The sequence below is a fragment of the Zootoca vivipara genome, chromosome 14, assembly GCF_965207765.1.
Source record: "Zootoca vivipara chromosome 14, rZooViv2.hap1.1, whole genome shotgun sequence".
Lineage (NCBI taxonomy): Eukaryota > Metazoa > Chordata > Lepidosauria > Squamata > Lacertidae > Zootoca > Zootoca vivipara.
The window spans coordinates 16,407,684-16,430,347 of NC_142597.1; the positions used below are offsets into that span (position 1 = coordinate 16,407,684).

Here is a 22,664-nt window from a genome sequence, read left to right on the forward strand (position 1 = left end):
GGGTCCTTCCCCCCCGAGATCAAGAGTGGCAAAGGGAGAGGGGCTCCTGCAGGCAATAACTGAGGTTTTTTCACCACTCCTCCAGCCTGCCCTATATGCTAGTCCTCCTGGTAGGCAGTTCATTGCTGCCTGGAGCCAGTCAACCCTATCATACATTTCATAGAATTGTAGAGTTGAAAGGTGTCACAAGGATTATCTAGTCCAACCCCCTGCAGTGCAGGGCTCTTTTGCTGAACATTTTGAGTTTGAATTAATTATCTGAGGGCCCTATCATTTGGCAGCAAGTGCTGGGGGGTGGCAGTGAGGTGGAAAAGGAGGAGAGAACTGTGTGTGCACCCCTTAAGCTCGCTTATTCCCCTCTGATGCAGCGGAGGGCAATATCTCCTCCTCCTTCTCTGGTGTTGAAGAAAGATTCAGCTACCAGAATGGTTGGCTTCTGTTTCTGGAACAGGGTGTGGGGTGTGGGGTTGCACCACCTTGTCCTTTGCCTCAGGCAGAAAAATGTCCTGGTCTGGCCCAGAATCAATACCAGTGAACTGCTTCCTAAGGAGGTGCCACATCCCTTGCACTGAGGGAGTCCCGTCTCAAAGCAAAGCAAAAGGGCTGGGTGCTTTATGCAAGGAGCCACAGGCAAATAAATATCTGGATGTTGTGTCGGTTTTGAATGGAGAGGGGCTGCAACTTCTGCAAAGCATTTCTGCCTCTCAGCTTTTTCTTACTTGAATGGGGAGAGAGGGGGCCCATCTGGGCACTGGGCAGGGCAAGTGCTGAGGGTGCTGGCTGAGGTCGATTTAGGGGAGTGCAACCACTTTCGTTGCAATGCATGTGGAGCCTCACAGACACTGCAACTATGATGTGGAATGTAAGGTGAGAGGCAGGAGGCCACCGAATTTTGGCATTGCACAGGGCACAGCTGGAATTTGAAATCCCAAGGTCCACCACTGGTGTGGGGAGGAATGAGGGCCAGGCACCTTCTAGTCACAGCAGAGCTCACACATGGAAGGCCTGGGCGAGACCAGCAGCTCCCCCTGCAAAGCCCCACAGAGAGCAAGGGCTGGTAGGACAGCTAAAGCCCACAGAGAGAAGCCAGAGCCACTGAAATAGAAATGATATTTTATTCCTCTTCTCACGTGGGTTTTGGGACACAACACAAAAATGCAACAGTCCTTTATCACAGCAGCACAGCAGGGTTGCCTATTTCAGATGAAGACACAACAGTGGGTTTGGCTTTCAGAGTTACAACACTTTTACAGCTGGATGGCTTTCTACCAGGTGTGTTAAATGGCTGTTACCAAACTGCACACTACAGACACAACGGAGAGGCACATGGCAACAGACGACTGGTGGTGTACACACAGCAAGCACTGGTGGAGGGGGCAGAGCAGGGTGGCCCACTCACTCATTGGTGTGAGCAGGAGATGAGGCCACCTGGGTGGGAGGCAGGTGGCCCCAAGCACAGCACTCTGACTGCCCTGCACAGGCATTCCCAGTGGCCTAAGTCCATCAAGGTTGGCTGAGCCGGGCAGAGAGTGATCTTCCTGGGGCTAAACTGTGCTGACTGAGACAGGGGTCGAATCCCTTTGCAAATCCTCACTGTCCCAGACAAGACAGAGGAGAGGGATTCCCTCCTTCCAATGGCATGGAACTGACTTGAATCTGTCATGGGGGCAGGGGCTCTGGCATAGAGCAAACCTTGCATTGGAACAAATTTAACAGCTGAATTTGCACATGTGGCTGCGTAAAGCATTGTGGAAAGACAACCTGGTGGTGACAAATTGATGGGGCAGTGATGGGGTGGAGGAGGCTGATCTCTGCAAAAAAAAAATATGCCCCTGCCTTTTGGTGCCATTTCGGCCCTGAGCCCAGGAGCAATTGCACAGCACGGCTCCAGGCAAGCCTGTGTAAAGTGAGAATGTCACCTTTCCAAGGCTTTACAGAAGAAACCTGGAAACTCTGCAGATCTCCCCACACAGTGGCATGGCTGGAGGGCAGAGATTTGCAGAGGCAGCACTCCCAGGTAAGCGAGGCAGTGCTGTTGCTGACACCTTCCTCTCCCAGTCACATGTGGAGTTGGGAAATGAGAGCTCTCCCCTCACCCCTGGCACAGAACTAGCTCCCTTTTCTGCCTCCTTCTGCTTCACCAGATGACACTGGCATCTCCCCTCAGGTTGGCATCACAGTGGCATGGGCAGGGGGCTTCTCATAGGCCTTGCTGAGTACTGGTTGGAGGCGAGAGACAGACACAGCACATTTCTTATGGAGAGGGGAAGGGGACCGAGGGGGGGGCAGGGCTGGAAAGAGAAAGTGAGCTGCTCTTATGGCTGAACACTGCACATTATATGCATAAATACCCTGGGCCAGGTTCCTGCACCCTCTTCTCTCCCCCAGCCCCACTTCATTGCTTTTGCCAGGATCTGAGGTCATGGAAAGGTACAAGGAAGAGAAGTTGTACAGGCCGAAGGAACCTCCTTTCTCACTCTCCAAGGATGGAGCATCACGTCAGAACAGCACGAGGGAAGTGAAGAGAAACAGACTCACACGACAACATCGAACTGGAGGCAACGGTCACCACGGATTAACATTACACAGGTGGATGGTATTGGCAGTAGTTGGGGGTGGGGGAGTTTTTTAAAGAGAGAACCGATGTTCCAGGACACAGCCCAACATGGACACAGAGCTGGCAGCATCTCCCTGCAAGGACCCAGGCAGGTCCTTCGCCTCAGCCTCTCTTCACATCGTTTGCATCGGAGGTCCGCTTGTCCGTTGTCTGGTCTCTAGATCTACAGGAGAAAAAGAAGGAAGGAAAGGAGGGCTGGCAGCCTGGAAATTCCAGCTTTGCTGGTGGTAGAGCGCAAGGGGGGGAGGGCACGCTGCCTTTCTAGGAAGGAGCCCAGATTGGGCACGCAGGTTGTGTCTGACTTGCGTGGTTCAAGATCGGGAGATTGCATCTGCTCCTTTATCTTAAAGACACACATTAGGAGAAGAAGCGGCAGGCAGCCGCCACCTGTGGCTCCCACACACCTCTGCTTGCAACAGCCTGCAAGGCCATTTCTTGGCCGGCTGCCAGGAATTTTGCGTTCACAACTATCAGTCACTTAAACAACTTGGCAGGAGGGGGGAACCCAAGTTCAAGGAAAAACACCATCTGCATGTGAGAGTGTCTCTGCCTTTGACAGGGACAACATTCAACAGAGAAATCAGGCTTTGCAAAGGCAGAAATCTGCAGCCACTATTAGGGATTAGATCAGGCCTCCATAAGGAGCTCAAAAGGAACATGTTCCAACTCCTGGAACTGGGGCTTCCTCCTTGTTGTTCATCCAAGGTTCATCCTGCCCCCCAGCTCCACCCAGCAGTCCCTAGGAAAGGGTCATGGGGGGACGTAGGGGCTAATGCAGCTCCAGTATGGGAGGAATGCTGAAATATTTGCACCCCCATTTCATTTTTTTCTCCTTTAATTGGCAGAGTTGGGAGACAGGGCAAGAGCCCATTGGAAAAGGAGAAGCTGTAATTAGTGTTTGTTATCTTCCAGCTCAGGAAGGTTTCAAGCCTTGACTCTAAGGATTCATCCAGACTTCCTTTTGCACAGCCCTTTCCAGGCACAGCTCCGTGTCCATGTGTTTTCCTTTATTGTCCAGGCATTTCCCCCAGAGAAACTCATGTTTTACTGCTGAATCACAGCAAATGGCAATCCATAGAAAACCCTGGGGTGTCGCTGGTTTTGTTTGCTTCAGTATAAATGCAATAAAAAAATAAACAAACGAGAAGAAGCAAAAGAAACCCACCCTCAAGAGATGCTGCCCTCATGTAGCCAAAACTGAGGAAAGAAGCCCTCTCCAATTCTCAAATCACTGTAACCACATTCCACAGAACAGAAATAGGGTGAAGTGGCCATGGATGGGTCAGCCTTCTGCCGCCCAAGTTTCGGTCCACCCCACTGGTATTGCCACCCCATGCAATGGCACACAAAGGACAGACAGCACTCGCTTCCTCTCTGGAAAGCTCACCTCGTAATTTCTGTTCAGTTCTCCGCCTTTTGTGCTCCTGTTGCTGCAGAAAAGAAAAGAAAAGACCACCTGAAAAATGCCCCTGACTCCTCCATGACACAGCTGTACATTTTCTCCTTATAAGGAGCACTCAAGTAAGCGGCTAGGGGGGGAAACATGATATCTGACCACCCACTCCTTTTGGTCTGGCACCTCCCACTGCCAGACAAAAAGGACAAGAGAGTTTTTGAAGACGTCCCAAATGCCAAGCAGGGAGAAACTATTTCCCATTCGATCAAGAGTTCCTAGAAAACTGGCCATGCAGTTAAAGTGGTCTGTCTGCTTTTTGCAAACCAGCACTGCTGTCACACAAAGCATCCTGGCTGCTTCCACTTGCAGCCAAGACTTCTACGCACAAAAGAAACATTTGAGCACACAGACTGCAGGCAGAGTCAGGAATTCAGAGTGTATCTGAAGCACTCCTTCAAAAGCACCCTTGGTCAGGTGCCAGGATGTTCTTCCCAACACAGAAGGAGGAGGAGCCCTCAGGAAGCTTCTGCACAGCAAGTATGAAAGGCCCTTACCATTTGAGGCAATCAAATTCTCCCCCTGTGCCTCCTCATCTCCAGGAGCCCTGCAAAGAGAGACAGAGAGTGCAGTGGAATGGCCAAATTGCCTCTTGCCCCAGCTGGGGTTAGGGGAGCAGGCAGGGGCCCATGAATGGCCGGTGTTTTTGGCCACAGTTCTATAAAGACGGTTCTCATTTTTTTCCATCTTGGAAATCTATCATTACATTTACAATTTAAAGACACCTCAGAGAGACTGCCTGAATCTCAAGGCCATCAGCTGTCAGGGCAACTCCTACAGAAACACCTGAAGCTATCTTTATTCAGAGTCAGACCATTGGTATTGCCAATGGTATTGCCTACTACACTAACTGTCAGCAGCTGTCCAAGATTTCAGACAGGGGCTTATCCCATCTTCTAGCCCTACCTGGAAATGCTGCCTGGAAATGAACCACAGACTTTCTGCATGCAACACAGACGCTCAAACACTGAGTTATGGTTTCTTCCCCAAATCTCCTAAGGGAAAGTACAAGGATGCTTTTAACTTTGCTCCCTGGGTCTAAACTGGATGTGACATGATGGCCCATAGTTGCCCATGCAAGAAAAACAGACTTGCAAAGGCTGAGGTGGAGAAGGAAGAAAAGGTTGGTGTGTCTGGAATTCTGAACAGAGAGAGCAAAGCTTCTTCTCTCAGCTGCTCCTTCCAAGGCTGCTTTTATTTCAGACAAAAAACACATACTTGATCTAAGCTGGAGGAATCCAACTAGAAAGTCGCAGCCACTTTGGCCCTTGCTCCCTGGAATAGGATGTCATGGTATTTCAAGTTTCATAGGAGTAATGAATGTATGGGGGCGGGGAAGGGGCTGAGGAGAGAGGTGTCACCCAGACGGAACCCAAGAATCCTCCGGGCTGCCACATACCTTGGCTTTTGGTTGAAACTGCACCTACATCTTCTGCCTGGGAAAAGAAAGAGCATGCCATGAACTTAGAACCAGAACCTCAACAAAGGGTTGCCTCTGGAAACTGGGCAGGTGTCCCTCCAAAGCATCACTGGGCATAGTTCCCACCAGAGCCCTCCTCAGTGGCAGGCTATCTTCGTGCTGCTGCTGCTGCTGCTGCAGCCCACTTCATCCCATGGTAGTGTATCTAGGGCAGGGGTTCCCAACAAAATTTTCTCGAGGACCCCTCATCGAGCCGCTATTGTGACAAGGACCCCCATTAATTCCTAATCCTAAAATTAAAAAGTGAGAGCCAAATTAAGAGCCTTTTTATATTTTATATTTATACGTTTTTTTACAGTTACAACAGAGTACTCCATCAGTATACAGTTAGTTTTAATTTTCAGTTCTTAATGAGATGAGTTAAATGTGTCCTTTGAGTCCATTATTTCTGAAATATTAGGTTCCAAACTTGAAACTTTCACTCTGAAATCCGACCACATGTCGAGCCGATTCCTATATTTGTTTTTCATGAAACACATGGAAGAAAATGCTTGCTCACACCGATATGTGGTTGCAAATGGAAGGATCTTTTTCATTGCCTTATCTCCAAGTTTCTTGTAGTCCTTGCGGCATACAGCAGAACTACTGCTTCTATCTAATTCTAGTTTTGCGCTAGACTCTGCTCATGCAGGAAGCGGCCAAAACAAAAAATCTGTTATCATACGAAATATATTTAATATATATTTTATTCTAATAGGATCTTGAGGACCCCTCTGGCATAGCTCGCGGACCCCTGGGGGTCCCCGGACCACCTGTTGGGAACCACTGATCTAGGGAATTCTTGGGTCTCTGGAAACTGGTGAGAACATTCAGAGCTCATTAGTTGAGCAACAGCTCAATCCTCTGTCTGCAGGAGCAGGAACCAAAACACTCCTCTCCCATTCTTGTTACCCAACAGAGAAGAGGGGGAATAAGAGAGCCACAACTGGGATGGGAGGCTCTGAAACTGCCTCCTGAGCAGGTAGGTTTCATTTAGGCTGTAGTAGAGGAACTGAAAGTACTGCATGGGGGGGGGGGGGGAGGAAGAGGTGCCACCCAGGCAGGGCCTCAGTGTCCTCCACATATGTCACCACACATCTTGGGCTTGAGGCCATTGTTTTAGACTGATGGCAACTTTTCATATTCAGAACAGCCCTGTCCCTCGGGGCAAATTTAGGCGGTGCTGTTCAGGCCAAGCCATTTTACTGCTTGAGGCGGAGTAGATTTGGCGCCCACAAGCCAAATCACACAGCACAAGTCTACTGGAACAACAGCCTCCTTGGTGGCCAAATTTCATTTTCTGGCCCTTAAGCGTTGTAAGGTTAAAATTGACAACATTGATATGGGTCTAAATGTATAGCCTATTTCTTATTGTCGGTTTAAGTTTTAAGTTCCTTTATATGTCCGATGTTTTAATTTTTGTATGGATAAATGTTTATTTCTGACTGACGGTCGAATAAAGTCTGATTGAAATCACACAGCAGCCAAGGGTGGCCAAATTATTTCGGCACCAGAGGCAGAAAATCCCAGAGGTCTGCCTTCCCCTCCTTGAGATTACACAATATGCAGCAATAGCCCATTAATAAGCTGACAGCTTGTTCCCTTTTTTTATGACACCTTTCACTCTGCTGCCTGAGGAGGCTGCCTCACTCTACCAAACGGGAGGGCCGCAGAGAAATTTGCAGACTCACTCAGTATAAGGAGGATCCCCACAGTGAAGAAGACCACAGCGAAAACCAAGCCACCGATCCGAAGGGTCTGGTAGTCTGGAAGGGGAGAGAAAAGGAAGATGCCGCTCGCTGCTGCTTTTGCAAACAGGCTGCAATGCCCAGAAACACACCGCACAGGGAAGGATGCTTAAAGATGCTCACCATAGTTAAAGGGGTCTTTTTCCTTCTCTTGATTAGTCACTGGAAATAAAAAACAAGAGCCTCATGAATATGGATCTGTCCACAGCAAAATACATGAGAATCCATTTCCCCCAATATGTGTGTGTGTGTGTGCGTGTGTGCGCGCACACACACACACTCACACACTCACACATGCAAGGAGGATGGGTTGCTGGAAGGGAGCATTTATGCCAAAAGCATGGAAGGTGGCAGCTCCCAGGAATGTTTCTGGGCAGAGAAACTGGGGCTTTTGCTACCTGGGACTTAGGGAGTAGCCAATGGAGCAGGAGAGATTTCAAGAGGATTTCAAGAGGAAGTGAATGCTTTGCAGGTGTGTTTTAGATTTGAAAGCCTGCTTACATGCCCACGAAAATTAATTCAATAGTACAAATACCCGAGTCACCCGAAGAGATAATGCTTCACCCCAACGCTTTCATCACACAAAGAAACAATGGCAGAATGAACCTGTGTGTGCCCCTAAAGGCTCAAGAAGCAAAGACCTCTCCCGAGTGCCTTGTTCTGTTCTCTTGAAGAGTCTCTTCATTAGGTGGCCCCTCCCTCTCCAGGGATGGCACTGGCAGCAACCTCAGGCAGAGAGCAGTGGGTTGGGGCAGGTGTTTTCATGAGACCCATTCTCCCCACCCATCCAAGGCTGCTACCTACCATCCACCAGCATCACTGGAACCAGCAGAGAGCAGAGAAAGATCAGCCCCGTTTCCATGGCTGCTGAGGAGGAAGAGAGAAAGCAGAAAGGGGGAGCAGGTGGTCAGACCAAGGAAGGACCAATTGGGAGATCTGTGGCAACAGGACAGTTAGCACTGCAGCAAGTCAGCCCACCCTCCAACCTGTGGGATGTAATCCTTTGGAGCAGTCAAGTACAACATTTTCTGTTTGCCTAGAGTGAACATGCATGAGGAACGTTGGTTCAGCCAGTTGAACTTCCTGTTACACCTGGCTGGAGCATCCTTCCTTTTGCATGTGACTAGTAGGTGGGCGTAACCTTTCCATTGGGTACCATTGGGGAAAGGGTGCCATCGTGGCCGCTCCCCCCTCGAACGCACAACCCCGGGATGCATGCCAGGCCCCCACAGGTGACGCACCATGCCCCTGGGACGCGCCACGCCCTCAAAATACACAGCAGCCACGCCCCCGCCTGTTCTCCGCTCCGGGGGGGGGGGCTGCAGCATGTTGCTCTGCCACTGGACCTTTCCAGACCTGGTAAATGACCAAGTGATGTAGCCACCTCCCTTCTTTTTCGTCCCTGATTCACCTGGACTGTACTGCTGGCTGTCAGCCAGCAGCCCCTAGGTAATCTCCCATTTGGGGTAAACCTGCTTGTACATACATTTGTAACTTTAAGCCTAAAACCTGCCTTAAGGGATCACACTGTACTCTGCCTGATCAGGAGTAAAACTTCTTTTTGTTACTTATGAATAAGACTGTTGTGTCTTTATTCTTTTAGGAGGGATTCAAGGGATCTTACCAGGAACACATCCAATCTGGGCAAGCCAGATTGAATTGTTTATTGTCTTAAGAGACTCACTTGAGTGTGTAACCAGCTTCTTGCTGTGTAAAGGGGAAATGCACTCTGCTGTATAAAGAAGCTTGCTAGGGTGAGTTTGGAAGGATTATATAAATCAATATATCCTCTCCTGTTACCCACAACATTCCCACACCACCCTGTTGCAACTCACTGAGCCCATTTTGTGTTGGACAAGGAATCCTGTGACATCTCCCACAGTGGGAAGATCTGTACCAAATTCCTTCAGCAGTTGCCTCCCATCTTTTCCAGAGCAGCTGCCCACTAACTGCCCAGGAGCGGCACAGGTCACCCTCCAAGTGGGCTTGAAGGTCAGTGGCTCAAACCACTTTAAAGCCAAACTCTTAAAATATCACTTAAAGCAGAGGTTAGCAACCTCTGGCCCACAGGCCGCCCATGAACCGAGCCACCCGCTCGGCGAGTCCCCTGCGCACTGCACTAAACCGGTGCAGAGCGGCATGGGGACTCACCGAGCGGTGCCGGAAATGGCACCTGCACCATTGCAGACGCTGGAAATCGCTTCTGCGCAGGCATGATTTCCGGTGTCTGTGCAGCTGCAGATGCCATTTCCAGTGTTGCCCTGCGCCCGTCCGGCCCACAGACGACATCCATGGGAACGATCCAGCCCATGGTCGGATAACCTTGCCGACGCCTGCCTTAAAATATACAGACTAGCAGGTAAAAAGGGACCCCTGACCATTAGGTCCAGCCGTGACCGACTCTGGGGTTGTGCGCTTATCTCGCATTATTGGCCGAGGGAGCCAGCGTACAGCTTCCAGGTCATGTGGCCAGCATGACAAAGCCACTTCTGGCAAACCAGAGCAGCACACAGAAACGGTGTTTACCTTCCCGCTGTAGCGGTTCCTATTTATCTACTTGCATTTTGATGTGCTTTCGAACTGCTAGGTTGGCAGGAGCTGGGACCGAGCAACAGGAGCTCACCCCGTCACAGGGATTTGAACCGCTGACCTTCTGATCAGCAAGCCCTAGGCTCAGTGGTTTAACCCACAGCGCCACCTAGCAGGACTAGCAGGACAACAGCACAAAAAGTAAACTTTTAAAGCCTGTTTAAAACCAACAAGCAAATAGGCTTGCCTAGTCACAGGCTGACAATCCATAATTTGGTGGGGGAGGCATTGCCGAAAGGGCTCCATTCTGTGTGTCTGCCAATCTAGTTGTGTTCATAGGTGAGCATCTCAACAGGTCGTCCAAAACAGATCTTAAAAGTACAGGCTGTATTGAATTGGCGGGAGCAGTCCCTAAAACCATCTGAACCCAAACATTTAGGGCTTTAAATGTCTTGAAATGGGCTGGGAATGTGGGAGAATGTGCAGCCAAGATCACAACTGTGTAATTGCTAGAGAGTCACAAACAGGGGGGGTATGATGTCACATAACCCCTTTGTGGTAGGAGGGGAACAATAGAAAACTTAATATTCTTCTTCCTCTTACTGCGCACAATCTTCTTCTTACCTAGAATGGGATAGGTTGTCAGCAAGCTCTCTCCAAAGAACACACACCATTCTTGAGCTGAACAATGGGCTTTTGTAACTTTTAATGATTATTAATTGCCTGCCTGATTTTCATCACTGTATCTATCTGAACCCTGGCACGTCTTTTGGCTTGAGTAAACTTTATATTTTCTTCTTTGCCTAAAACAGGCCTGAAAGTGATTTCTTTGTTAAGAGGGAAACTTAGATGGGAGATGGTCCAAGTCTGCTTAAGCACCCCAGGGATAACATAACAATTCTTTTTAGAAGGTTGCAAAACCTTGCCCCCAAAGCTTCTAAAGATCAGCTGCACGTGGATAGTGATTTTTAACTCTGCTGAAATAAGTATTTGCATTCTTGCAGAAGTGAAAAGGATAATAAATAAGTAATTAAATAACCTCTCCTACCCTCTAAAATCCATCCAGCAAGAAACATACTAGTGGCCTGTATAACTGGTGCAATATAGGCATCATATGTCCCATCCACCCAACCTGCATCCTGTACCAGTTTTGGTTTCTGAACCATATTCAAAGACATATTCAGATAAAGCGTATTGCAGTAGTCTAGGCTGGAAGTTACTAATGCATGAATAAAGGTGACAAAGCCCAACAGTTCTAGAGAGGGTCACAGCTGGTGCACCACTGGGAAGGGAGATTTACATGTGAGGTTCTGGATCTATTTCTCCCCCATCTGTAACCCAGGCCCAACTCTGTGCAACAAAATTTAACACTGGGAAGTTGTCCTGAATATGGGATTGCCCTTTATTGTATGAAGGATAGATACTGTCCCGGTCTGCAAACAGAGCCCTATTTTCTGCCTTGGCAACTTATGGCTGTGGTTAACAGAAGCACCAGAGGCATCAGTCAATGGAGTCTTTCTTCACAGGCCAGAAAGCACCCAGCAAATTCGTACTTTGGAGTGCTGCCACTCAAAGGGTACCATACATAGTTCTCTCAAGTGCCCTTCAGGTAGCCAAACCTTGTGTTCCATCCTGCAGATTACTCAGGGCCAAACCACAGTACTTTTAACGTGTCTGTGGGGTTGTTGTTGTTTTTTTAAAAAATAATACAGTCGTATCTTGGATCCTGAACGCCTTGGTACTCGGACATTTTGGCTCCTGAATGCCGCAAACCCAGAAGTGAGTGTTCCGGTTTGCAAACGTTCTTTGGAACCCAAATGTCCATCGGGGCTTCTGCAGCCAATCAGAAGTCGTGCTTTGGTTTTCAAACGTTTTGGAAGTCGAATTGACTTCCGGAAAAGATTCCGTTCGACTTCCAAGGTATGACTGTAATTCTTTTATCACTAGGGAAAAGGAGGGCTACAGTCAGGACCAGGGCTTCTACCCTTTCCCTCTCTGACATGGTGTTGGCAAAAAAAAATTACCAAAAGCACCACCTGCTGTTTGTGTTGGGAGGAAAGCTGTGAAAGAATCTCTGGTCTACCCCCAAATGTCACCACAAAAATATAATGCAGCTGGAACACACTGCCCAGCCACATTAAAACACACACACACACACACACACATACTGTACTTGTCAGCATTTCATGCCAGGTCTGCAACTGAGAGGCAGTGTGCCTCTGAGCATACACAAGCATTCCCTCCTTGCCACCTTGAATGTAGAATCCACCTTGGTAATTAAGCTGTATGGAGATATATATATATATTTGAATGATAATCACAATGCACCATGAGCCCATGTGACATTTCTCTTCGGCAACGTGGCGCTTCCTTTGCTGGGCAGGTGAGGAGTCCGTAGGGGACTCTTCATTTCATGACCTGCAGCACATATCCTGCCTGGCTTGCCAATCCTCCACCCCAGAGCAGAAAGGGCTACAGACAAAGAAGAAGCAGGCCCCACCTATGAACCTCTTCCTGGGTGCTGGACAGAGCCACTGAGCTTAGCCTCAAAAGCTGTGGCTGCAGCATCCAAGACCCAACCAGCAACATCCCTCCCTCCACAGCTACAGAACAGGCACTGGGATGCCTGGGGTGTAGAGGGTCCTTCTGCCTAACCACTGACTCTGTTATCCTGCCCCAAGCCTTCCCCTAAGCCTCCTCTTGCATTGAGAGTTACAGCCAGGGCCACAGAGGAGCAAACCAGTTGCCCGCAGGGATGCATGTAACAAGCACATGAAAGATGGCCCTTGAAAAGATTTGATGCATTTGTCACCAGAGGATGTGGCAGTGGTGGCTGCTGCTTAGGGACATGCTAGACAAGACAGCTGAGTGTACCTGTGATCAGACCTCTCAACAACAACCACCAAATGGGAACAAGGACTCTGGCAGAGAATATGAATGCAGGCAAGAAGGTGTGCAATAGAATGGCAATCATGTAAGAAATCTTATTGGCCACTCGGTACACATTGAATACTGTACAGTGGTACCTCGGTTTATGAACACAATTGGTTCCGGAAGTCTGTTCATAAACTGAAGCGTTCATAAACTGAAGCGAACTTTCCCATTGAAAGTAATGGAAAGTGGATTAATCCGTTCCAGACGGTCTGCGGAGTAACCGTTCATAAACTGAAGCGAACTTTCCCATTGAAAGTAATGGAAAGTGGATTAATCCGTTCCAGACGGGTCCGCGGAGTACTTAAACTGAAGCGTTCATAAACTGAAGCGAACTTTCCCATTAAAAGTAATGGAAAGTGAATTAATCCGTTCCAGATGGGTCCGCGGCGTTCATAAACCGAAAATTCATAAACCGAGGTGTTCATAAACCGAGGTTCCACTGTAGTGTAATATTGGGAAGGCTGTCTTAGAAGTAATATAGAACTAACTGATAATGATTAAGATTAGATGGGTAAAATATGAATTTATTAATGCAGTATTGTTTTAACTAAGTGGTTCCCTATATTTTGCAAATAAGCTTATCATCGTAAGGACCCTCTAGAATGACTTTACTGTTTTGTTTGCTGTTGTTGTGATTTGTTTCATCAACATGAAACATAGAACACTAATGATTTATGGAAGATTGTAAAGATAAAATACAAATTGTGTTTAAATTGTATAAAATGATTCAGGGCAACCCTCTCCAGGTATGGAGTGGTTGTTTTCCCGCACCCAGGCACAGCATCTCAGCAAGTGACCACTGGAAGCTGTAAAACAGGTGGGAAGGAGGCAGAGAGAGCTGTGGAAACACCTCCTAGCAAAGCCTAACACTTCAGCAGGGGCTGCCAGCTGGATGCCACCTGTCCAAAGGCTGCAACGCCAGCTTTGAGGCTGCCTTCTGTGCCTTGAAGGGCAGCCACTGAGCTGGGCAAGTAGCTGGAATCTGTCCTTGGACTTCCCTTTATTAACATTGTCCCTGAGCCACAGCTTGCCATCAGCTGCCATGGGAGGAACAGCAGCATCCTGCGCTGGGGACGGTAATGACATAGGTGTCCTTGCCAGTGCTGGTGAGCAGGGTTTCATTCTGCATAGCAAGAGGGGCCCCAAGGACCTCCTGTCTGCAATATGGGCATGTTCTGCTGGGAGTCTGATTTCTGCTGCTGCACGTGGAGCAGGGAGCCGTTCTTGGCTTCAAGGCTGAGCAGAGCCCATTCTGGAAGGCTCCCCACCAGAGTCTGGTTCTCTTGCTCCACTCAACCCTTTCTGCGGCAAGACAAGCACTTTCCCATCATCCTTCATCCCCAAGATTAGTCAAGTGTGCCAAGGGAACCCTGTGCAATAAGAGTCTCAGTCACTCATGAAAAGGATCAGGGATTTTGCATATTTAAAGCATCCAACTTCCCTGTGGAAGTTCCTTGGGTAACCTCATAAAAGGTAAGAGCCAAGATCAAGCCACAATGAGAACTACCCAGTGAGTCAAGTGTGCTCTGTTCCTACTGCTAATCTTCTGCTGTCTAAATTGTCCATCCAGTAGTCTCTGCCTTGAGGACAGCAGTCGATCTGGGGACTAATGCATCATTTAGCAGATCTATCATGCAGCAAGCAGTTTTCTTTTGTGATTTCTCCCTCCTCCTAATGACCAGACACAAAGGGGCCTTTGAGCAAGATCAGAGAGTGAGATAGATACTCTGCCTGTTCAGTGTTGCCTGCTCAGCTGCAGTCCTCAGCGTGAACAGGGCTTCTCCCCTTCTTAAAAATTAACCATGAAACCCACGAGACCCCTCCCAGGATTCCTCTCCAGGATGGAGATGGCGGGGGACTGTGGGATCCTGGCCAGTAGATGGAGACAGCATAGAACCCTCATGACTAGAAGCCACTGATAGCTTTCCTCTGACCAAGAGGACCCCATGGCAAAGCTTGTTATTGAGGAAATATTCCCCTCAAGTCATGATCAGCCAGGCTGGTGTGTCTCAGAAAGTTCCCCATGCCAAGGGACTTGCTTCCAACTTCCTGCACCCAGCGTGCTACAGAAAGGGCAGCCTTCCACACAAGCCATTTCCTGTCCCACATGCAAGGACCCTCCTGCAGGAGAGAAGTGGGTCGGGGTGGGGCAGCAGCCACAGCTTTGTTGTGCTAGCCACAGATGTCAAGGAAAGGGCTGCCAGCCTCCACATGCCATCCCAGCCCCATGGCAGGATCTGGCACACAGCAAGCAAAGACAACAGTATAGCCTCCTCCTCCTCTTGCAGCTGATGTGTGTAATCCAGCTGGAGAAATATTTGGAATGCTTTTGTTTTGCTGGCCAATAGCTCCATCATTCATGCGAAGAAAGAGATTAATGGAATACAAAACTTAACACAGGCTTTTCACATTTAGGGAATGTACATTTGCAAATATATCCATGCATGCTTTAGTACGTGAGCATGGATTTCATGTGCTAATCAGGCAGCTGCTTGCTCAACCACAAAGCAAAAACTCAGTGAAAGTTTGCAAAAATCACCAAAGCAGTAAAGCAAAGACCTTTGATAAGCATCTACTAGTGAGCAGCATTGGAAGCTGCACTGCTGGGCCACTCGCACCAAGAGAGAGGAGGCCAGGGTGGGTGGGGAACTGAAGAACACACAGGGCCAGCGCAAAACAAGGCAACATCTTTCCCTGGTCCAGAAGCAATCTGGACTGGTAATTAGTGATGGGGTGTCATCCTCCACTGCTCCTTACCTGAGACAGAAGGCTGAAAAAGGGAGCCAAGGTAGGCCTGTGACAACAGACCAGAATGGTGGTGGTGATGGGGAGACGAAAGCGGAACAGCTGGGGGCCACCCTCCAAAATCCCCAACTGAGCAAGTCCCTTCAGTCTGCCTAATGCAGGCATTCCCAAACTGCGGCCCTCCAGATGTTTTGGCCTACAACTCCCATGATCCTTAGCTAACAGTGGTCAGGGATGATGGGGATTGTAGTCCAAAACATCTGGAGGGCTGAAGTTTGGGGGTTCCTGGCCTAACGGCATTGCACAAGGTTGCCCACCCCCACACTTGACCGTTCATGACTGCTACACACCAGTACTGCACATACACAAGCACACACACCTGAGTCCAAAGTAAGCATCTGCTCCCATTCAGGGACCTCAGCATAAAGGTGAGTGTAAATAGCAACCTCAGTCCTTGTGAGGGTGCAGGGGAGCCCCATCAGAACACCATGGACTCCATCCTTTGAAAATGGGCTCTTCATTCTGTGTTTACTCAGCTATAATCATATATTTCAGCCACACACAAAATCTCCCCACCAGGCTAGAGGGCAATGTACCTAGCACTGGATTTTAATCAGAAGGGAGGGATTTTATCAGATAAATGAGGACATTCATGTTATCTCAGTCTCCTCCTTTAAAGTGTGCATCAGAAAATTGACTTTTAGGACTGCACAAGCATTCACCTTTCCCTTTTGCTTTTAAGGTATCCCCTGTGCACAGCAGAGACAGTCAAGTCAATCCTGTAGCTTTTCATGGTGGTTTTTGCAAGTTCTGCTGCCTAGTCACAGATACACTCCCCACCCCCACCCCTCTCAGTTTGCCTGCCTGCCTCCCCTCCTCCCTCCTAAACCAATCTGGACAATCCAACTTCAGGATTTGTTGTTGACTCATTGGCTGTGGGCGTCACTTTTGCTTCCTATCTGATTTTTCAGGGTGTATAAGAAGGCAAGACAAAAATGGAGGCCAGCTCTTTGTCCACAGATTATGTGAACCCCGGTTAAAAAGAAGCATCTGTCACAAATCTCCCCCAAACCAACCCCTTTAGAGAAGAGTTTCTCTGTCTCAAGCACACTGCACCCTTTTCTTCATGTACCTTAAAACAGGCAGAGCCCAAAGCCTGCATTTTCTGCACCCTAAGAAGAGTGGAAATTCATCTCTGCAGCTCAGCAAAGGAGAGAATGTCAATGTTGCCCATCGTCTTCCCGGAGCCACCCAGCCCCTGCTAACATCACAGCTTCCTGTTCTTGTTAAGGGGCCTGGAGGCATCTACCAAAGATCAAACCTGGTTAAAATCATGGCACTGCCCTTGAGTCTTGCCTGCACAGCTCAGCTGCCTCAAGGGGGAAAGGGGGTGCATGTGTGAACACAGGCAGGAATGTCACTTTGCTTCAACATCAATCAGGCTTCTAGTGTGAGGGAGGTTTTCTCCGTCTTCTGCTCCAGAGATTCTGAAGCCAGCCTGCACTGTGCCTGACAAGTGCTTCCCGCCACATGAATGCATTCCTGGCAGGTGGGGAGAGAGAGAGAGAGAGAGAGAGAGAGAGAGAGAGAGAGAGAGAGAGAGAGAGAGACCGAGACCCCTTGGCTTGTGGTCAAGCCTGGCCGCAGGAGCAGGGGTGGGGTGGGGGAAAGCACCAGTGCAAATGCCATAAAAAAAGGAGTAGCAGTGGTTTGCAATAAGGTGCGGGTGGCACTGTGGTCTAAACCACTGAGCCTCTTGGGCTTGCTGTTTGGAAGGTTGGCGGTTCGAATCCCTGTGACGGAGTGAGCTCCCATTGCTCTTCCCCAGCTCCTGCCAACCTGGCAATTTGAAAGCACGCCAATGCAAGTAGATAAAGAGGTACCGCTGTGACGGGAAGGTAAACAGCATTTCTGTCCACTCTGGTTTCCGTCACGGTGTTCCATTGCACCAGAAGCAGTTTAGTCATGCTGGCCACTTGACCCGGAAAGCTGTCGGTGGACAAACACCAGCTCCCTCGGCCTGAAAGCGAAATGAGCGCTGCAACCCCATAGTCGCCTTTGACTGGACTTAACTGTCCAGGAGTCCTTTACCTTTTTACCTTTTTTTAGTGCCACAAGGAAGAAATAAGAACAAAATCTGAGCAGGCTGAAAGCAAAAAGTAAGGTTACCATAACTTCCATCATAGAGCTTCAGTATGCTGATGTCAACGTAGTGTGCACATGCTCAGAGGATGACCTCCAAACCATCCTAAATATCTTTGCAGTAGCTTACGAAAAACTTGGCCTATCACTCAACAGCCAAAAAACCAAAGTACAAAATAACCCCTCCGCAGCACCACAAATCCAACTCAGTGGTGTAACGTTGGAAAATGTTGGTCACTTCCCCTACCTAGGCAGTTACCTTTCCACAAGGGCCAACATTGATGCCGAAAACCAGCATCGCCTGAGCTCTGCGAGTGCGGCTTTCTCCTGATTGAAGTGCAGAGTGTTTGAGGACCGGGACATTCGTAGGGAAACCAAAATGCTTGTTTACAAAGCTATTGTACTACCAACCTTACTGTATGCTTGTGAAATGTGGACCACTTATAAATGCCATCTCCAACTCCTCGAAAGATTCCATCAATGGTGTCTCCGAAAAATGTTACACATCACTTGGCAAGACAGGCGAACTAATATCAGTGTACTGGAAGAAGCAAAGACCACCAGTGTTGAAGCAATGATTCTTCAACATCAACTTCATTGGTTTGGTCATGTTGTGCGGATGCCTGATGATCGTCTTCCAAAGCAACTACTCTATTCCGAACTTAAAAATGGAAAGTGTAATGCTGGTGGTCAACGAAATAGGTTTAAAGACTGTCTCAAGGTAAATCTTTAAAAATGTAGTATAAACACTGACAACTGGGAAACACTGGCCTGTGAACGCTCCAGTTGGAGAACAGCCTTTACCAAAGGTGTCATGGGCTTTGAAGAAACTCGATCTCAGGACGCAAGGGAGAAACGTGCTAAGAGGAAGGAAGGCTTGGCAAATCCACACCATGATCAACTCCCACCTGGAAACTAATGTCCCCACTGTGGAAGGACATGTGGATCCAGAATTGGCTTCCACAGTCACTCACGGACCCATTGTTAAAACCGTGTTTATGGAAGACAATCTTACTCGGCTACGAGTGATCGCCAAAGAAGAAGAACAAAACACCTTGGATGATAATTCAGAGTGGAAAAGTCACAGGCACCACCAGAAACATCAGTGCTGGTTTGTTGTCCATTCTGCACAGAAGGGCTGGCTCTAAAATATTGGATGCTGGCATTTAGGGAGCATTTTGCCATCCCAGTTTTGACTTGTCAGGCTTGAAGGCTGCAGAAAGCCCCCTGTTCCCACCTGTCAAGACCCTCAGGCTCCTCCTCCCAGGATTGTAGCTTCAAGAGTCCCGCAAAATCAGAAGGCACCATCTCATTTTGCCTCAGGTGGTGAGATGGGACAAGCCACCCTTGCCTCCTTCCCTCCCACTAACCTAAGGGATCATGTCCTAACCTAACTTGGAACAATTGCCAGATCCATTTGGAGATGCTTTTCCTGGCCATGGAGGGGGTTCAGCTCATCAACCTGACGTATACATCACAAGACAGAATGTGGCAGGTCCCCAAAAGAATAGCTTGGCCCACTACCCACCACTAAGTACAGTCATACCTCGGTTTGCGACCACAATTTGTTCCAGGGAGCCGGTCGCTCCCCGAGTTCGTCGTAAACCAAGGGGCTCTTCTGCGCATGTGTGAAGCGCCGGTAGAGCGCTTATGCACATGCGCGCGTTGCGCAAATCGCTTCTGCGCATCCACACGCCACGGTACCCGGATGTAAACACTTCCGGGTCCGCGGCGGTCACAAATTGATCGGTCGCAAACTGAGGCGGTCGCAAACCAAGGTATGACTGTATCTCAGATGTGACTTTGGCAAGGCTTAGCTGCCTTCGTGGGGAAAACAACCTCAGAAGAAAGCACACGGGAGCATTCTTAAACGGGTGGCCCTTAATTGGAGGGTGGGTGGAGCCCTGGGTCTTTTGCACCATTCCCCAGATCTCCAACCCCATCCTCACCCCACTTATTAATCTTTAAAAATTATTTGACTTTGCTTACATAGGGTGCTCTCTAAAAGCTGACCTAATTTACATGTAGACATGCAAATTAGCATATGCAGATTTCATGCAGATTTTAATCATAGGTTGTGCCTCAAGTCTTTTAAGGGCCTAGCAACAGCCCTGGAGCCTAGAAGATTCTCTTGCTTGCTTGAGCAGAGAGGATGTTCCTTATTATTGTTTTTTTGCCTCCGCCTGATTATCTAAATATGTGAGCCTGCCTTTGTAAACAGAAACTCCAGCTAGCACAAAATATTGCTGCTTGCCTGTTGACAGGCTCGAGTCAGTGTAGTCGTCTCTCCATCTTATGCAAAACTCAGCTACTGAGCACCAACAGGACCATAGCCAAAGGGTGTAAACCCCAAATGTTTACAGAGGTACAAAAAAATCTTTAGGAAAAACGACCAAAGGAGCAACCCGCCTCCACAACAACAAATAGTGAGGACTGAACATGGTCAGTGATGGGCAAATAATGTCTCTTGGGGCCAAGGCAGTGGGTGGGAGAGTGGAATGGAGTTCCTTGGAAGGGGGGTGGCTTGCTAGCTGGCTGGCTGACACACTGAAATGAAACACTCCACAATTCATGGGAGGTCCCAGTTGTACCACTTCTTTTATTTTAAAACAGCTGCACCAGCTATTCATTCATTTCTGGGCTCAGTTCCAGGGGCTGTTTTTGACACTTGAGGCACTAAACAGCCTTGGACGAGGATCCAGATATCAGGGAGAACATCACTAACTGCCTCCTCCTACACAAACTTCCCCAGAATGACGACGGCATTCCTGAACTCAGAAGGAGCAAGCCCCGTTGAACACAGAGGGACTTGCTTCCAAGTAATCGGATTGCACGGTAAGTCCTACAGGCAAAAAACGATGCTTCCGATTCCACTATGGCATTTTGCACAGAAGCCACATTTGCCTCTGCAAGCAGCAGCACCTTTTTAGTTAAAGCCCCAACATTGTGCTGCACCTTCCTGCAGGAAGTGCTTGTGCACCCCTGTCATCTTTCCATAGGTGTGCTAAGACTTCTTCAAAAGGCCTTGATTCGGCTTCTCTGTTGTAATTTTTGTAGCAGATAGAGGTGCCGAGGCAGCAAAAAGATATGGGCAGGGAAAACGTCTTAACACTTACAGTCCCCTCATCCTATTATCATCAGTGCCACCCGGTTTGTGATTAACTGTGGCTGGTAGTGAGGGTGAAGTTTGGAGTCATTGTAAGACCACCCACCATTGCAGGCAGTGGGTGACATTTTTCACTTTGGGGGACAAAATCACTGTTTTGTTGTTGTTTTGATGCATCTATGATTGTGGGAGAGTCTAGTCCCCAAGTTTGAGATCGAGGGGAGGGACATAAGAAAGCATACCATACTCTCTTAGAATGCCTGAAAGCAGAAGCCATGGGTTCTGTTTTCAGTCAAGCATATGAAATTCAAAAGACCTTCTGTTCAAGGTAAGGAAAGCACATGGGGAAAGAAGCAAACATCTCAGCCTCTGAAGGTCAAGCATTATGAACACTGCAAGATGAATAATGTTCAACTTATGTTACTGTGGACCAGAAGCTCCCAAATCATTGCAAGTTCTGGGATCTAGTCCCTAGCTCCAGGAGATGCTATCCTGTAGATTAAGATAATCCTCACCAGGATAATTGTCTGAGCTCAGTTAGGAGATCCAATTGATACCCACTAGCTTCTTGATTGATGCAATTTTCTCATTTCTCAAAATATATGTTTATAACTCTGCCTATCAACCAAACCCACTCTCAGCCCAATAAATTCTAGCCTTTATTTCTAGGCAGTTCTGGATATTTGAGTCTGCAAGTAAATTGTCTTCCTCAATGTATTTGTCTGCACTCAGAAATCAATGTTCAAAATAAAAGACAGGTTTTATGCATTTAACATCTAATTACCATCTAATTAGAGCATGGCACAAACTGGAGCCAAACAAGACAGTATGCAGATATACAGTGACATTATTTGATAATTTACAGAGGGTTTGCTGTTGCAGCAAGAACATTAAAGGGCTTGTCTGCACCACAATTTACTGTGTGTTTGAATTCCCATTTAATTTGAGTAGTCCACATGATGTTACCCTCAAACAACACCAACCTTGATGTTTTCCTGCTGTAAACTCAAGTTTACCCATTATGAGGATAATCAGATAAATTGGGGAAAATCATGCTCCAAACTGTTCCACTCAGGGTCCCAGATGATTTGCTTCAGTGTTTTTGGGTGGATGGATCAATTGTCATTTTCTGCTGCTCCCTTTTCCATGCCTACCACTTCCACAACACTTTCATTTCTTTTCTGGCTGTACTTGTAACTATTTACGGTGTGGTGTGGTGTGCTCTTAAATAGAGGGGTGGTGGTTGTTTTTGATGCCTCAGATTTGCACAAAAATAGAAAACTGTACAAGCAAACCACATCCAAAAATTCTACACTATACTGTATATATTGGGCAGCAATCTGGAAAAATATATAATTGCTTTCATTTCTTTTCCAGCATGCTAGTAAGGCCTGGTGAGGAGCTCTGTGTGTGTGTGTGTGTGTGTGTGTGTGTGTGTGTGTGTGTGTGTGTGTGTTGGACCGGCTAGATGCAGAGGAATGGATGGAAGCACCAGCTTGGAAACCCCCCAAGGGAATCTCCAGGGGAAGAAAGCTCAGAGCCAGGGGATTGGTGGTGGGACAATGATGAGTGATCTGAGGGAGAAGACTGGGAGGAGGAAGTGTTGAAAGCTGAATAGGTACAGTAACAGGGCTTAATGAGCAGGAAGAGGGTGGGGCAAAAAGCAGTCCAGAATCAAAGGCAGGATAGCAATGGGGGCCAGGAGACAGAGGTGAGGCAGGCTTCTGGAGAATACAGGAAGTCTCTCCCTCCTGCTGTCACCAGCTCCCCTCCTCCCTGGTCTCCCTGAAAAAGGGCAACGAGAGACTAGACGAAGGAGCCTGAGATTGCTTGGGAAGGACCCGAAGGAAAAGGAGTCTTAGGGAGCAGAGAAAAATAAGGGGACCTTCCATCCTCATAATGGCTTCATAGGAGCAAGACCCAGTGGCGGA

The 22,664-nt window shown here is 48.2% G+C and overlaps 1 protein-coding gene across 5 annotated transcripts in view; it reads right to left on the minus strand.

Annotated features, from left to right (window-relative positions):
* Positions 1–1,096: 1,096 nt before the first annotated feature.
* Positions 1,097–22,664, minus strand: part of FXYD6 (FXYD domain containing ion transport regulator 6) — a 28,034-nt gene continuing 6,466 nt past the window's right edge. For 3 of the 5 annotated variants that reach the window (XM_088658065.1, XM_088658067.1, XM_088658068.1), the window contains exons 2-8: positions 8,082–8,141; positions 7,401–7,439; positions 7,221–7,295; positions 5,470–5,506; positions 4,568–4,617; positions 4,005–4,047; positions 1,097–2,780 (exon numbers count right to left, since the gene is read on the minus strand). In XM_088658065.1, the coding sequence (XP_088514191.1) occupies positions 4,019–4,047; positions 4,568–4,617; positions 5,470–5,506; positions 7,221–7,295; positions 7,401–7,439; positions 8,082–8,139 (288 nt within the window). In that variant the 5' untranslated portion in view covers positions 8,140–8,141 and the 3' untranslated portion in view covers positions 1,097–2,780; positions 4,005–4,018. Of the gene's footprint in view, positions 2,781–4,004; positions 4,048–4,567; positions 4,618–5,469; positions 5,507–7,220; positions 7,296–7,400; positions 7,440–8,081; positions 8,145–22,664 lie in introns of all 5 variants that reach the window. The other 2 variants (XM_088658064.1, XM_088658066.1) reach the window with 1 other exon arrangement.